This window comes from Sabethes cyaneus, chromosome 1 (genome assembly GCF_943734655.1).
Source record: "Sabethes cyaneus chromosome 1, idSabCyanKW18_F2, whole genome shotgun sequence".
Taxonomy (NCBI): domain Eukaryota; kingdom Metazoa; phylum Arthropoda; class Insecta; order Diptera; family Culicidae; genus Sabethes; species Sabethes cyaneus.
In genome coordinates, this window is record NC_071353.1 from 43,506,679 (window position 1) to 43,524,145 (window position 17,467).

The 17,467-nt window shown below is 39.8% G+C and overlaps 1 protein-coding gene across 1 annotated transcript; it reads right to left on the reverse strand.

Annotated features, from left to right (window-relative positions):
- Positions 1-2,160: 2,160 nt before the first annotated feature.
- On the reverse strand, positions 2,161-15,641 carry LOC128745620 (uncharacterized). The gene is made up of 7 exons (XM_053842696.1): positions 15,554-15,641; positions 15,320-15,477; positions 10,295-10,363; positions 10,071-10,169; positions 9,844-10,004; positions 9,538-9,664; positions 2,161-3,603 (listed from the first exon to the last, which is right to left on the reverse strand). Exons 1-7 carry the CDS (start codon positions 15,636-15,638, stop codon positions 2,161-2,163), a joined length of 2,142 nt encoding a protein of 713 aa, XP_053698671.1. The 5' UTR covers positions 15,639-15,641.
- Positions 15,642-17,467: the final 1,826 nt, after the last annotated feature.

Here is a 17,467-nt window from a genome sequence, read left to right on the forward strand (position 1 = left end):
ACTGGGTGGAATCGTTTTCATATACTTACTTTTATATACTATACTTATTTTTATATACTGGATTGTAGTAAATTTACGTTACTTTTTTGTGTAGGTATAACTACTGCGACACTTTTTTTGTTTGCTTCAAAATTAATGGATTGAATGTCCACATCGGTTCCGTTTTCCAGTGCTATGTTTCTGCACCTCTATTATGTTGTAGATCCATTCCGATTATTCGACGACATGTATCAGCATTGTGTTTTTATGACACTGAATGAAAGCATTAGAATTGTATGCCAAGCGAGAGATTATTGACCTGTCTCTTTCTGGTTATACAACTGTCAGAATAATAAAAAAATCGTTGGATCCAAACGATACACAGCAAACTCCTTGCCTTTGTCAAATATGTACCAGTATACTGACGAAACTGAACAACAAATTGGTTGCTTTCACATTGTATTGTCTTCCCTTATTCTGCCGGTTTGGACAATATAAATTTGCTGATGCACAATCCTCTGTATCTTCTCGTTCTGTACCAGCAATGTCTGTCCCTCGCAAAAGAAGTGCTGCATTTGATTAATTTGGTCACTTGACAAATAACCGTTTTAAGACCATAGTTTTTGTCTAGTATTATTAAACAATACTATTTATGTCATGTATTCTGCTGCACAACTGTGCCGGTTTGTGTGTACTCGCCAATTGCGATTTTTGAATTTTGATGCTTCTTCTGACCCCATTCCATTTGCGAACCACCAGATAGCACTTGAAAATGTTAATTCAAATGAAACTTACCGCCACGAAGAGCCACTTAGTGGTGCTCCAGCTATTATTATAAAGCTCCTAAGAAAGTGTTTGCAAACGTGTGTTTATGTACGCACTCTAAACTGTCAGCATCATTAATCCAACATTTAATGTGAAGGATGTATATTAAATCGCCTTCTGTTTCTGGACATGTTACGGATCCGCAGGAGAGGGATGAATGAGGATTGAGCACAAGAAAGCGTCCGCAATTTATCAGGCATGGCATAATTTATCATTTTCAACGTCGGATGCTTACGGTTGCTTTCATTGTCAACATTTTGGATGGCGGCAACCGTCTAGGGATGGATGAATCGAGGCGAAAGACGGCATTTCTGTAACAATTTAATGAATTTCAATAAACAGGCACGTATAGCACGGTGTCGTCGCCGTTGTGAAATGAAAAGGAAGTCGGTAGCGCTGGCCGAAACTGTCGTCGTACAAATCGAACAATTGATGGTACTGTGGTTTACGAATGAAATGAGGTATTTAGGGTAAAGCAGATATATTTTCAATGGTTTGCGTTTTATTGAATTATGAATAAATACTATCGAACATCTGTATAAACTGCAAAACAAATATTTGAGCTCTGGTTTCTAAATGGTTCATTTAGTACCATAAAACAGCGGTATTCACAACTCGGAGCGTTATGGTCAAAGACATACAAATTGATGGTAACCCGCGAAGTGGTGGAGACGTTGTCGAATGATAGGCGACGCCAATGGGGCAGAGTTATCTCGGAGGACATTCCGGTACGGGAAAGCGGCTGCGAGATTTATCATCATAATAATAACAGCTCTGGCATGCAGCGTAGGTGACAGACCGGGACGCTCGCGTCAACTCCATATGAGCTGGTTACTATTTATGGTTTCTTCAATACCGGCTACCGGAGTTGGTGGGTGGAGGCACACACTGAATCGGAACAGGCATAATACGGCTGCCGTAGCATTGCAAAAGCTTTGTTTTAAAGTCAAACATTTAAATGACCTTAAACTAAGTCGAAAATCAAAAATGGAAAAATGATCTTTTTGGACACTTTTGGAAATTTGACTCATCGAAAAAATTAATGTATTAATTTCTGACAAATATCTCTCATTTTAGTGAATAGTGTGCGGTAATGTGGCATGCAAACCATAATGATGTTGAACGTGATGGATGTCGTTCTCTGAAGTGGATAGATAGTGCCCCCGGTAAGCCGGAGAGCGGTCCATATGAATAATTGTTGGCAGCTGTTTGGGCGTAGGAACGAAAAACAAACTTCCCAGAAATTTGCTATTTCAGAGGATTTCCTTCCGACTCACCCGGAGTATTTCCAAATGATTGATTACTGCTTACTTCAAACTGCAAATCGGTTATTTATTATAATTTGTGAACGTGACATTATTTGGGTAATTTTGGACATGATGGTTCTCGAAAGTTTCTCGGATAAATCAGTCCCTGTTGATGGGTGGCTCGCTTGGCGAGGTAGTTTAAGAATGTCTCTATAAAGATTTCGGATAATGGTTGCCCTATACCAGGAACTCTAGGAATCATGCAATTATATTCCATTACAAGATTTGAACTTTTCATCGACGTCTGCCGACGCAGTAGCTCTGTACACTTAGCATTGATCGAATCAGTCTGAGTTGCCACTTCTGGAGAAGGAACTAGCTGAAGTGGAGGCTGTTCTTCAAATGTCTCCTCCAACTCATCTTCCTCAACCTCTTGAACAACCTGCAAGTCAGAACTGGCTACATGTGTTAGTGATTCGTGAAGAGCTGAAACCTGAATCAATGACGGACTAGGTTCTAGTTGTTTCACTGCTTCCGTTGACTTAGAGTCCTTTTCAACAAGTCCAAGAATCATGTTTTCTGATATCTTGGCATCCAGTAAATTATTATCAACCTCAATACCGCTGGCTTCAAATATCGAGGTGATCTCTTTGCTGCGATCGCGATTACCGTCACCGACATCTGCCTTTTTAAAGCTTTCTCCCACAAAAAAATGATACAATTCGTTAAGGTCTTTTACTTCCAGCTCCTTTTTCTCCGCTTCCTCCAAGAAATCGCGTAACGTTTGAAAATCATTCTCACTAATACTGCTATCGTCGTGGCTCTTTTTTTCAATAAAACTGCTTATCGACTGAACCGACAACTCGCATTCTCCATCAATTATCGCTTCGTCAACCATGCAGATAACTCTCGATAGAACTTCGTTTGCAATACGTGTAGCTGATGAATGGACGGAGCTCATTCTAGATCGCACAGAGGCAGGAATTGAATAGCTAGATCGTCTACGTCCTAAATCATGGTCTGGCTGAGAATCATAATCTTCTAGTTCAGAGCTTTGTGCTAGCTCCTCAGCCGCTCTCATCCGAAAACTGTCATCTGAATAACCACTAGCAGACGCGTCATCCTCAAGTGAAGTCTCCTCTATGTAATTATAAGAACGACGACGGCTTACTTCTCTGGAAAACAAATACAATAACAACCAAGGAGGTCCCATGTCTTTTAGCAATTGTTGCCGTTCGGCTTCCATCAGTTTCTCGTAGTCATACTCTGGCAAACTTTCTTTTAAGTCTTCCAAACGTTGAGTTCTTTCTTTTGCTCGTTGCAAAGTTTCCTCCGATATGCTGGCGGTATCCAAATGCTGCTTCAAATTGTCCTCCTTTAAGTCTGTCAGCAGAATGATAACACTATCGAAATCGGGTGCCCGACGGAGAACATTGTACGGGTTGGTTTCATCACCAACAAACTTAAAATCAGAATCCAGTTTGGATGGTACTTCGGAAATTTCCGAAAACCGATCGTCAGCCGACAGCAACTCCGAAGCAGCGGTTGTTGTCTGCTCCACTCCCTGGAATAAAAATCAACAGATTAGTATAGCTTACCAGAGTGTGATCCTAAGAAGGTGAATTAGTGCTTAGAAAGAAATTCGCGTTTGGTTATCTAGGCCTGGTGTGACTGCCACGCAAAAGTGCGAAATAAAACATTTTGTTGCTTCAAAAGCCACTAACACTACTTTAAACTGTTCTTCACGGTAATACTATTTAGGATACTTTCTGGCACTCCAGGGTATATTACACCTGTGTGCAAAATAACAGCAGTGGTGAGTTTAGCATTAGAGTTTATAAAAAAATTGCAATGTGGGAATTTACGTATTTGATAATTATTTGTTATTTAATTATGAATATGTTTTAGTCCACAATTCCTTTCAGCAACGTTTAGACGACCCATTTTGGCTGATTATACGTATATACTAAAAATGAACATACTTTTGTTAAATGTGAATAGATAATATTTATGCCTTAAATGGTTTGTTTCAACGGTTATTTTATAATTCTTTTGAAAATTCTAATGAAATTGTGAGCACTGCTATTATTCTAGCACAACACAGGAAAAACAGGTAGACAAACAAAATGATCCATATGCTCAATGAAGGCAGTACGACAGTCGAGTACATTTAGTTAGAGATCGTATGCTACTAGCATACAACGTCATATAGGTAGTGTTCGTGTAAAAATTTCAGTTTTGCAATTCGACGTTTACGGATCTTTACTAACGTTTGGCATCATAAAAAATTTTACCGAACGCTCGGCTGTCCAAATCTCGGCAAAATTTTGCTGACTTCGGCACTTTTTTTAAGTGTGTATCTCTCCTCAAATTATTAATCTCTGACTTTTCATTTGACATTTAGTCTTAAATAACTAGTAAACGGTGTTATTTTTTAAGAATAAAAGCTTCAGTGATTCAGTAATCCAGTAAGCTTCAAAATACGATACTAGACTAATAAAGCAGTCAATGTATGTGCGAGTTTCAGCTGGGTGGTGCTGCTAGAGTCAGTAGGGTCGTTATACTAGCCCCGTAATTGTCCTGTACTTTAACAGCTGGCTGCGAAATCTGTCAATACAGAAGAGGTAAGTCTTATAGACGTTTAAATCCAAGGCTTTGTGTTGAAATTCATCGGCTCTCTCGAAGATCACCTTTATTGAAGATTTTATGCTTACAAATAATCAGAATATTGAATTTCAGCATTATATGATGTTTATTAGGTAAAGTACGATTTAAGAGGTCAGAATATCACTTTTAGGTGGATAAAACCCAACATTAAATCATATAAAGTCATATTTGTATACTTTTACGGTTTTTTACAGCCATTCAAGCTTGAAGATGTGTTGAAATAATTTTGACCAACTTTTTGATCCAAATACTCCTCTGTGCACTGGCCACCGTGGCATGCAAAAGAAGAATGTCGAGTTATGCTTATTGTTCACTTTATTTCACGTTTGACAGCATACAACATCAGTCATTATTCCGTTTCGACGTCCAATGTTGTGTTGAGTTGTGCTTTGTCCTGTTTGCTTCATTTTCTCCAAGCTCTAGCTACCAAAGCAGTGTTGCGAACCCTGCGCCTGTGTGGTCTAATTCTAAGGGTGGGCGTCAGGGTCTAAGAGAGGGCATAAGATAAAGAAGAACAGAAAAAGTAATGCAAAATCTCTATCCACACAACCTAGTTTGCCTCACGAACTGTTGGCTGAGCACGAGTTGTCGGCCTCATGAGTAAGCTGTGCAGAAAGGGGCTACGAGGCAATGAGCTCGCGAGTTTGTAGGTAGCAGAATGCACACATACAGCACCGGTGGTTGCTTGTATTACACGTGCGTCAGTGGCGTAAGCGTTTGATGCTATGCTTCCCATACTCACTCGATTTGAAACATTGTCCATTAAGGCATTGTGTCGCGTTTTACTTATTTATTTTTTGGTCTATTATTTTACGCACGAAAATTGTTGCACAGTAGCAGTTACATATGTACATGTGCCGTCTGTAATTGGGAAGTCTCACTTATCACCAATTTTTACTTCCAACGCTTCTATTTTTTGTTCAATCTAAATCAATTGGAAGAAAATCTCACAATTTAGTTGTATGTCAAATAAGGAATTGTTCACATTCAAAATATGTACCTAAAGTGAAAAATCTTTAGTTTGTAAAAAAACACATGGAAGTCGTTATTCTACAAAATCCAAGTATTGCTCCATCTTATAATAATAATTAATTAGGTGGCTCGCCGTCCTAAGACAAAGCCTGTTGAACAAAATTTCTCCATGTAACTCGGTTGAGGGCTACCGCGCTCCAATTCCTCGGACACCGAGTACTCTCCGCCAGATCTCGCTCCACCTGGTCTAACCATCTTGCTCGCTGCGCTCCTGGTCGTCTTGTTCCTACCGGATTTGAGGCGAACACCATCTTTGCAGGGTAGTTGTCCGGCATTCTTGCAACATGCCCTGCCCATCGCATCCGTCCAGCTTTAGCCACCTTCTGGATACTGGGTTCGCCGTAGAGCTGTGTGAGTTCATGGTTCATCCTCCGCCTCCATACTCCGTTCTCCTGTACGCCGCCGAAGATCGTTCTTAGCACTCGTCGTTCGAAAACTCCGAGCACTCGCAGGTCCTCCTCGAGCATTGTCCATGTTTCGTGCCCGTAGAGAACAACCGGTCTAATAAGCGTCTTGTACAGGGTGCACTTTGTACGGGGACTTAGTCTGCTCGACCGCAATTGCTTGTGGAGCCCATAGTAAGCACGACTTCCGCTGATAATACGCCTCCGAATCTCACGGCTGGTATCATTGTCCGCCGTTACCAGTGAGCCAAGGTTTACAAATTCATCGACTACCTCAAACTCATCGCCGTCGATCAATATACTACCAAGCGGTGTCGTTCGGCCTCGGTTCCGCTGGCCAGCATGTACTTTGTTTTAGACGTATTTACCTTTAACCCAATCTTTTCTGCTTCGCGCTTTAGTCTGGTGTACTGTTCAGCCACCGCCACAGATGTTCTGCCGATAATATCCATGTCATCGGCAAAGCAGACGAATTGACTAGATTTGTTGAATATCGTGCCCCGCGTGTTGATATCCGCTCGGTTCATAACACCTTGTAGCGCTATGTTGAACAGCAGGCATGAAAGACCATCACCTTGACGAAGCCCTCTGTGTGATTCGAATGAACTTGACAATCCACCCGAAATCCGAACACAGCACTGCGTACCATCCATCGTAGATTTAATCAGTTTGATGAGCTTCCTGGGGAAGCTGTTCTCGTCCATGATTTTCCATAGCTCTTTCCGGTCGATGGTATCATATGCGGCTTTGAAGTCAACGAATAAATGATGCGTGGGAACTCTGTATTCACGGCCCTTTTGGAGGATTTGCCGCAGTGTAAATATTTGATCCGTTGTAGACCGACCTTCGACGAAGCCGGCTTGATAAGTTCCCACAAATCTATTCGCAATTGGTGATAGACGGCGGAAAATGATTTGGGACAGCACTTTATAAGCGGCATTGAGAACGGTGATCGCTCGATAGTTCTCACAGTCCAACTTGTCGCCCTTTTTGTAGATCGGGCAGATAACCCCATCTTTCCACTCCTCCGGTAGCTGTTCCGTATCCCAAATTCTAACAATTAGTCGGTGTAGACAAACGGCCAGCTTTTCTGGTCCCATTTTAATAAGCTCCGCTCCGATGCCATCTTTTCCAGCTGACTTGTTGTTCTTTAGCTGCATAATGGCCTCCTTAACTTCGCCTATCGTTGGGGCTGGCACCTCTTCCCCGTTTGCTGCACCGTCGAAATCGCTTTCCCCGCCGCCATGGTTTTCCGCCTGGGCGCCATTCAGGTGTTCGTCGAAGTGCTGCTTCCACCTATCCGTCACCTCACGATCGTCCGTCAGAATACTGCCAGTCTTATCCCGACACATTTCGGCTCGCGGCACAAAGCCTTTGCGGGATCCGTTCAGTTTCTGGTAGAACTTCCGCGTTTCCTGAGAACGATGCAGCCGCTCCAACTCCGCATATTCCTGCTTTTCCAGGTTGCGCTTTTTCTCCCGAAAGATTTGGTTTCGCTGCATCTTATTCTGTTTGTGTCTTTCCACGTTCTGACGTGTGGCACTGCGCATCTTGGCCGCCCGCGCAGCGTTCTCCTCATCCATCACCCTCCTACATTCATCGTCAAACCAATCGTTCCGCTGATTCCGGGCCACATGCCCGATGGAGCTCTCCGCTACACTGCTGATGGCTGTTTTGATAGTGTTCCAACAGTCCTCGAGAGGGGCTTCGTCCAGCTCGTCCTCTTCCGGCAGTGCAGCTTCGAGTGAATGCGCGTAGTTTGCGGCGACGTCTGGCTGCTTCAGCCGCGCGAGATCTAACCGAGGCTGGCGTCGGTACCGAATGTTGTTCACAACGGAGAGTCTTGGGCGCATCTTAACCATCACTAGGTAGTGGTCCGAGTCAACGTTAGCGCTTCGATAGGATCTGACGTCGATAATGTCTGAGAACTGCCGACTCTCGATCAAAACGTGGTCGATCTGTGATTCTGTCTGATTTGGTGACCTCCAGGTGTACTTATGGTGGATTCTGTGCTGGAAAAAGGTACTACGTACGGCCATATTCTTGGAGGCGGCAAAGTCGATAAGTCTTAGGCCCATTTCATTGGTTCGCTGGTGTGCACTGAACCTTCCAATCACCGGTTTGTATTCCTCCTCCTGGCCGACCTGAGCATTGAAATCCCCGATGACGATCTTGATATCATGTTTTGGGCAGCGGTCGTATTCACTCTCCAACTGCGCGTAGAATTCATCCTTGTCGTCATCGGTACTTCTGAGGTGAGGGCTGTGCACGTTGATGATGCTTATGTTGAAGAATCGGCCCTTGATTCTCAACCTGCACATTCGAGGATTGATTGGCCACCACCCAATCACCCGTTTCCGCATCTCGCCCATCACTATGAAAGCTGTACCCAGCTCGTGTGTGTTGCCGCAGCTCTGGTAGATGGTATGTCCATCTCTGAACGTACGTACCGTTGAGCTCTTCCAGCACACCTTCTGCAGCGCTACGACGTCGAACTTGCGGCTCTTCAATACGTCGGAGAGCACTCGAGTGCTCCCTTGGAAGTTGAGAGATCGGCAGTTCTACGTCCCGAGTTTCCAATCCATAGTCCTTTTTCGTCGCGTGGGTCTATTCCGATTGTTCCAGTAAGAATATATTTGTTCTTCGTTCCATGCTTTAATATTTTTCGTGGTGACGGCTTGCAAAGCCTGCTACACCTAGCCTGCATTTTATTGCTACAGCAATAAAATTGCCACCAACGAAAAATATTTGTTTTACGTCTATAATGACATCAACATAATTATAGAAGCAAAATAAAAAATTTTTGTTGGTGGCAATATAGTTGCCACTGCCTTATAAAGGGTCTAACGACTTATAGGTGGTATTATTGCATTCGATTCGAAGCAGTAGAATAATCTATGCATACTATTTATCTTACACTCTTTACTAGCACTGTGCCCTTTATAATAGAAACTCTAGTTGCCGGCAATAATAGTTAAACATATTGATGGAACAAAAAACAAATTCTCAAACCTGATCCTGGTGGCAAAAGAAAAAATGACCACCAAGCAATATGTTGCCCAATGATTGACTTTTATATTACAAGAGTCGTTTAATAAATTCCTGTCCATGCAAGGTGAAGCACAACAACAAACATAAACTAACAACGCCCAAAACCGAAAACACTTGATTAGCCATCAGCAAATATTCGGATGAACAAACCATGCAAGAAAAAGGCTATTCGTTCCGCTCGAATTCGCAATCATTCCTTCGAGGTAGAAAATTTGTACACAATTTCTCAGCAACAACTAACTTTTCCCCTCTCTGGTCTCTGCTGGCTGTGCAACTATTTCGAACAAAGCTTCATCAATCCTCTGGACAAAATACCCGATCCCTCGACAAACTTGATTATCGACTGCACTTACCATGACACTCTTGTACTTGTCGATGATGGCGTTTTTAAATGAAATTGTTGATAAAACTTTTGGCATCTCTGTCATCGGCTGTTTCTGCTCCAGTTGGCCATCGTCCCTGTCGACAAAGAACGGAGTTGCTAGTGAGTGTAGTGAACGACAGAACTACCCCTCCCGGCCGTGGCCCGCGCAGCACCCCGAGTGGAGCTCCTTGGGGTGCATTCCGCACAAGCTCCGGCCGAGTATAAAAGTTTCAAACTGAAGGTAAAACAAAAATAAGAAAACCAAATGACTCACAAAACTTTCCGTCCATCGACGCACGTCTGCACCGAGTCGCAGTCCAGTCGGGCTACGGTCAGGAAGCATTCCTTGAACATCCAGAGCGGAACCGGCGAGGGACCGCCGTCCGGTTCTTCGGTCAACAGTTCGCAGATCATTTCGGCCGTTCGGGCTAAGCTCTGGAAAAGAGCAGGGGAATTATATGCAGTAAAAAGTAGCAAGTTGACACAGTACAGCATACTCACGTCACTTAGCAGTCCAATGAAAATGGCCACAATCTTCAGCCAGTGCAAATGAGTCCAATCGAGTATACGTAATAGAGACAGGATGTTCAGCAGGTCTTCCTGTTGCAGAGGTTTAGAGAAAAGTTTTCGAAGAAAATTAGCCCTGTGACAGCCGGTTGACCAATTTTGGGGGGTGCGCAAATGTTGTACGATAGAAGGATGCGTGTTACGAAAATGTTACCTACTTCCGGAAGGCACAGCCCTTGCCACTTGTCCAGCAGTTGGCGTTTTTGGACGAAATAACCCTTGCCGAGCTGAAATTTGGAGAAGAGGTAATCTTTGGTTAGGCCCAAAGTCGATTTGATATTCCTGTAAAAGTTCGCAGTTTACTAGTTTAACGGTCGTTGTCCATGGACAAAGGAAAGCAAAATTCATTCCTTGCGTTTTTTACTGTAATAGTCATATTCTCTTGCCCATGCCCAGCTTTAATGGAACGGGAGCCGAATCAGTTTTTAAGTGGTTGGTTGGATTAAAAATCTGTATTATGTTAAGAGATCAACTGTTTTCTTTTTTTATTTTGGTTATAGTTACTTTAACAGCTTGGGTCATTCGTCACTTTCTGCGGGGTTAGGATTTGAACCCGGGACCTCGACGTGAATGGTGTGAATGCTAACCACTACACCGGGGTTGACTCCTTTTTCTTTTTTAGTTTATCGTGCAATATTAAATTTTGTAAAATAATATCGAAAAGACCCTCTTTTATGACTACTAAGGTATTATCTGTAATATAGCAGGGATCTAGTTTTAGAAATCGAAACTCAACGGAAGTACCTACTGGTTTATTTAACTTCCAAAATCTTATCGTATGTCGTAACCCGTATTACTTAATTACATAAATATAATATAACATAAATATAAATATAATAGTACATCATAAAAACACATACAGTCAACCAAAAAAGTATTCGGACAGCAGCGCATAAAATTTTCTTTTAGAAATTTTGCACAGTATTTTTGCAAAGAAAAACAATGTAAACAATATGTATGTACCACACAATTACAATTTTGCTTTAATTTCACCTAAAATTATTCAGATAGTTGAGTTTACATTTAGTTCTATCCAAAAATATATAACTTTGGTGCCTCGGAGCTTTCCAAGCACCCCAGCAAGGTATGACATCAACAACCCTTATGCAAGAATAACAAAAAGAGAAGGGTTACAAGCGAAAAATCACTCGTCAGCAAGTAAACGAGCAATGCGGTTAGTGTCATACCTTGTTGGGATGCTTGGAAAGCTCCGAGGTAGCAAAGATATATATTTTTGGATAGAACTAAGTGTAAACTCAATTATCTGAACAATTTTAGGTGAAATTAAAGCAAAATTGTAATTGTGCGGTACATACATATTGTACCGGGATGTTGAATCTAAACATACTGTCGATAATTGTAAGCGGTAGGCACCATACAATTGTCCTAGAGCTATCGAAACATCAGCATTCAGTCTAGATTTGAACCCTTTTGAACATCTTTTTAGATAATTTTATTTCTAAATGAGAAATCATTCGATTTCTTATCACAATGACTTAAACCGAGCTCTTGTAAAAAAATGGTCAGCAATTCACAGAGGGATATTTGAAAAATTGTTAATTTTTCCCAAACAGATTAAAACAGGTCATCAAGATTGTAAATGGTCCTACGAGGTATAGATGAGCGAGAAAGGACATTTGTTTCAACTAATAGTTAACTGTCCGAATACTTTTTTGGCTGCATTTTTGAGGAATTCAAACTATATGTACCCTATCTTCAAAACGGAAAGCTTTTCCCCGAATTTTTGTTGTGCATCTAAATATGCTTTAGTTAAACATTGTTTTAAAAAATATGTGTTACCATTCTTTGCAAAAATACTGTGCAAAATTACTAAAAGAAAATTTTATGCGCTGCTGTCCGAATACTTTTTTGGTTGACTGTATGACATCATCCTAGCACCCCCAAAATTTCAAGTTATTGCAAAAAAACGTTTTTCGGCTAGGTGTATACATACTATCATAAGTAACTCAATAATTTTCCGAGCAATTTTAAGTTTTTTATACATTTTTGGAAAGCTTCGAGGATAAGCTTTCAGGATATATATATATATATATATATATATATATATATATATATATATATATATATATATATATATATATATATATATATATATATATATATATATATATATATATATATATATATATATATATATATATATATATATATATATATATATATATATATATATATATATATATATATATATATATATATATATATATATATTCATTATGGTTCTACAAAAGTTAGACGAGATTTTTTCAATTAAATATGAAATTTAACTAAAAAATTGAAAATTTTCTCACTTTAGGGGTCGTCCTTAAAGTGACCTTAAAAATGACCCACATTCCTAAGCTCAACATCACTTGTTTTAATATTCAATCCTAAGACTTTGGTCAAAATTTCAGCCAAATCGGTCAACATTTGCACATTTGAGACCATTTTTAAGAGTTGTAGAATTTGTTGTTTCTCATATACTGCCTATAATCGCATATCAGTCCCATATGCATTTTCATCGTTTTTGAGTTAAATATCAGATTCTCTCTTTTTCTTGGTTTACTATCCATTAAGAATACTAAAAAGCTGTTTTTATTTCAAAAAGTCTGAAAAAAATATGAAGACAAATTGTCCCATCTTAAAAATAATCGCATTTCAGTCCCACCAAATGTTTTTCCAGGTTATGGCCATATATTTCACTTCAATCCATATAAACAATATTTGTTGTTGTTTTTACGCTTTTTAATTATTAAAAATCTTCAGTTAATTTATAAATACAGGATTGTTTCAAAGAAATTCCATACGAAAATTAATTTGGTAATTTTCGTTAAAACGGCGCCATTAATGACACGTGAGGACTTCAAATATTGGAACTCTTATACTTGATTGGTTGGAAATGGTTAAAATATGAGAATTCTTAATACCTTGAAACAGTGGACCCTCGTTCGCGAAGGGGCTCGATGGTTTAAAAAAAAAGTTAAATTGTTAGCAAAATATTGAAATATATATCATGAAATGCTTCATAAATTTGCAATGAAACAACTAATAAATGGCATAGTTCTGTAAAGAAGAAGAACAGCTTGAAATTCCTGAAGTAAAATTAATTTTTTGGTGGTCATCTTGGATTTGGTCACTTTATTGGATTTTATGACAACAATCGCTGTTTTCACCATTAATACCTCAACCGATTTTCATTTTAAGACCACCATTGGAAGGCTGAGAAAAAAGGCTATTAGTAGCATAACTACATCCGTCACAGAACGTTTGTGACTGAGAAGAGCTGGGACTGCTATGCGATTATTTAGCTATTCGATGACCTAAGTAATCGCATATCAGTCTCTACCTTATTTTCAATTGCAATTTTCACAAAAAATGCAATGTTTTGATAAAGAAGTCATATTAAAGGTATATTTTAATATATTATGTCGAAAAAATAGGAATAAACTGCGCTCAACAGGTGAAATAACCAAAACAAGAAAATTACCTTCAAACGCTGTTTTCTCAACTCGATGATATTGCAGATGGGACTCATATGCGATTATAGGCAGTATATCACCCGCCTAATCTTACATCGTGTACAAGATGCTCAGTTTTAAGTTTTTAAGGTCACTTTAAGGACCCCTAAAGTGAGAAAAATTTCATTTTTGTAGTTAAATTTCATATTTAATTGAAAAAATCTCGCCTAACTTTTGTAGAACTATATGGAATGTATATACCGTTCTGATTCAAACTTAAAACAGTCTCAAACTTCGAACACTTCAGAATAAAATGCTCGTTAGTATCGCTAATATGATAAAATATTAAGCTTATTATACACCATCGTGTTCGTTAGAATGTCCTCTATCCCGTGAGGTATGACATTGAACTGTAGGACTCGTTGTAAACAATCAGCAGGTGCTGGAAAAAAGTGAGAACTCAGATTTTAACTTCGTTCGCATACTCATAGCGTTTCGTGCAAAAGTAACTGTTTTTTCGTTTGCATTATTTTACCAATTTTAGAACATTTACCTTCCCATTGCGCAATTATTAGGTAAGTACAAGATATATATGTACTAAAGCATGGTTAAAATACAATATTTCATGCATTATTTTAAAGATATTAGTTAAATAAAAAGTGTTCGAAGTTTGGATCACGTTTTGAGGTGTGATTCAAACTTCGAACACCCACGAATAATATCCGGTTTTTCCGGGTTTTCCTTCGGGAAAATTAATTGTCTGCATTGATAAAGCTGTAGAAAGTGAACTTCCTTTAGATGTGGTTCATGGAGTTCGAGAATATTAGCAATTGACTTCAAAAATATGGATTGAAACTAATTATTGTGTGCAAAATTTAAATTACACTGTTAGGTGGATTTAAAACAACAGTGTTGAGAAAAAGGATGTAATTTCACTTATTTAAGTTGAATGATACTAAAAGCATTAATACTTTTCAAAGTAATACAAGTATTCGATGTCTGAGACTGAAATATTCGAGCTTTGAAAGTCGACCATGAAAGTGTTCGAAGTTTGAATCAAAACCGAACAGCAGTTTTTTAGTGTTTTTCATTATAAAATAACATTTTATCCTTATTTTTAAAATTTTCCCATGAAACTAAATAAATTGTCATGCTTTTGAACCATTCATGGGGTAGAATAAAGCTGTTTTCGAACATTTTACTTTGAAGAAAGTTCCAGCATGGCTTAAGTGTTCGAAGTTTGAATCAGAACGGTATATCCTGAAAGCTTATCCTCTAAGCTTTCCAAAAATATATAAAAAACTTAAAATTGCTCGGAAAATTATTGAGTTATTTATGATAGTATGTGTACACCTAGCCAATAACTTGAAATTTTGGGGGTGTTAGGAAGATTTCAATTGTGTTTTTATGATGTACTAGGTATGACTAACAACGTACACTAGGTCATTTGAGAACTATTTTTTCCGTGTAACACCGTGTAATTTGTAATTAATATCCCACAATCGTCAAAATATGTCGCACCAGCGGAATATAATCTCTCTGCAAATTTATATTTTGTGGATTTGAGTTGATTAGAATTTACTCCCAATCTGTATTCAATTCAGCTTCTGTGCCTCCAATTAATCAAAACCGGGAGCTCTTTTCGTTGAACCACCAGACTCCACAGGGAGCGGAGAGGACTAACCAAGAAATCAACAACAGTAATAGCCAAACATTCCTACATACCTGATCGATTAGCGCCCGCAAGGCACCGGCTGTAAGTTGTCCGTGGCGGGCCTCCGGTTCGTAGCGGGGCTTCACCGGTGGCGGCCGCTGCAGTGCTAAACAGCGAAAGTAGGCGGCTGACCATCGTAATAAATCAAACGGCTGTGTTCGGATGACAGCTTCGCGAAGCGCAGCGGACCGAAAACGGTTGGCAAATTGGAAAAAGCTATTTTTCTCGGCAAAAGTTTGGCTTACCTTTGGCGTATGCCTTAAGTACGTTGTTGAAGTTTTCTGGTATCACAATCTGCTCCGGGCAGTAGATTTCAGCCAGCAGAACCATGCTGAAGAGTGCTGAAGAATAATGAAGACGAACGGTATAAGCACACCGAGAAAGCGTGAAAAATTGCGAAAACGAGTCGCACGTTCCGTGGGTATTGATAAAACGTCTGGTCTACTTTGATGATTATTGTTGCTTTCGATCTAGGTTCCGACCGCTTCGACCAAGACATGCGCCGGTGTAGGCGTTTGCCGGGCTCGTTACTATGGAAATATGACTAAAAATGCTTTTTTGGTCTTTCTCTTCTATGTTGCAGAACTGCCGCACTCAGCGCCAACCTTGTGGACGGAGCACACAAAGTATGACCCGGGTGATATCTTACGGGCCAACTGCTCTACACCGCCATCGAAACCAGGAGCTACCATAACATTCCTGCTGAACAGTATGACGGTAAGTGTAATGCTGCAAGCAATATAGTATCCACACAGGAAACTTGTGTATAAACAACGTTTGATAGCTAGTTGGAAAGCGTGAAAGTGGAAATCTCGCTAAATGGTCATCGTTTACCAGAGGGCAACCATTATAACTGGAGCGCTTTGAAAATTTCGACCTTCAGAACTTCGCGGGTGAACACCGTCTAGTTGCTTTTTCTTAGTTACACGTTGATGTTTGTTAAATGATACCGGTTCCAGCAAACATAGGTACATTGTTTGCACCGTTTCAACCCCGTCGAAATCTTGTTTTGGGTGTTTCTTTTAGAGCTACAGAGAGTATGAAACACATTCGGTCTGCTTCGCGTACCGTATGACCTCGGTATGTGAAGTTATTTATGAGTGTCATTAGTACCGGACATAATTCCTTTTTAATTAACAGATTGGCACCAGCCAGCGCAGCAGAGTGTTGGGCGAAAATTAACAGTCCAAGCTCTTGAGCAGATTTCCATTGGCTTTCGAAGGTTTTCCTACTAAGATTAGGGAAAGAGAGGAGCCTCTTCCGGAAGAATTTCCCTGTTATATGATGATGAATATGGGTATATATGGGTATATCGCTTTATACAATGTAGCCGGATAGGTTAGACAGAACGTTAGAAGCCCTGCAGGCTAAAACGAGCTGTATCAAGCTTGCCAATGCATAGAAACGACGGCATAGGCAAGTTGAAAGCCATCAAGTCGTGATTAATTGTAAGTTATTTCTAAGAGTGCTTAATGGTTGCCTCGAAGCTGTGGTTAGTTACGGTGGTTCCGGTTTGATAGCTGTAAATTAATTACAATTACCACAAGAATCGCTGCTAATTCGAGTGTTTACCGCGGTTTCGCATCCTCTGAGAAAGGTGAAGGATAATTTACAATGTGGAATTTGTAGTGTGGTTACGAGTTTCCTGACATTTTTTTTACATTACCAATCTGTTCCACATTGACTTGCGGATGTATGGTATTGAGTCAAATACTGCATAGAAAATAAATAAACGGCGCTTATATTGTCAATTGCAAGGAAAATTGTACCATGCAAAGTGCGATATCGCTCATAAAAGTGCTATTTTGCATTAAATCGTTTCGGTATCTTCGGCGCACTTTTTGTTATCTTCCAAGCAATAAGTGCGTACCTTCGGCGCTAAACGATTTAATACAAAATAGCACTTTTATGAGCGATATCGCACTTTGGATGGTACAATTTTCCTTGCAATTGACAATAGTTGTGTTATATTTTCTTCTGGCATTAAATCACTATTTACAATCATAAATTTGACAATACAGTCGGTCGAGACGAGTTTTCGGAGAAAACGCGCGTTACATTGGATTGAGTCTTTTTCTTTTGACGTAGGACTACGTCTTCTATTTGTATGCTATCTATGAGTAATTCTCACTGAAACGGGGCCACTACTTACACGAGGT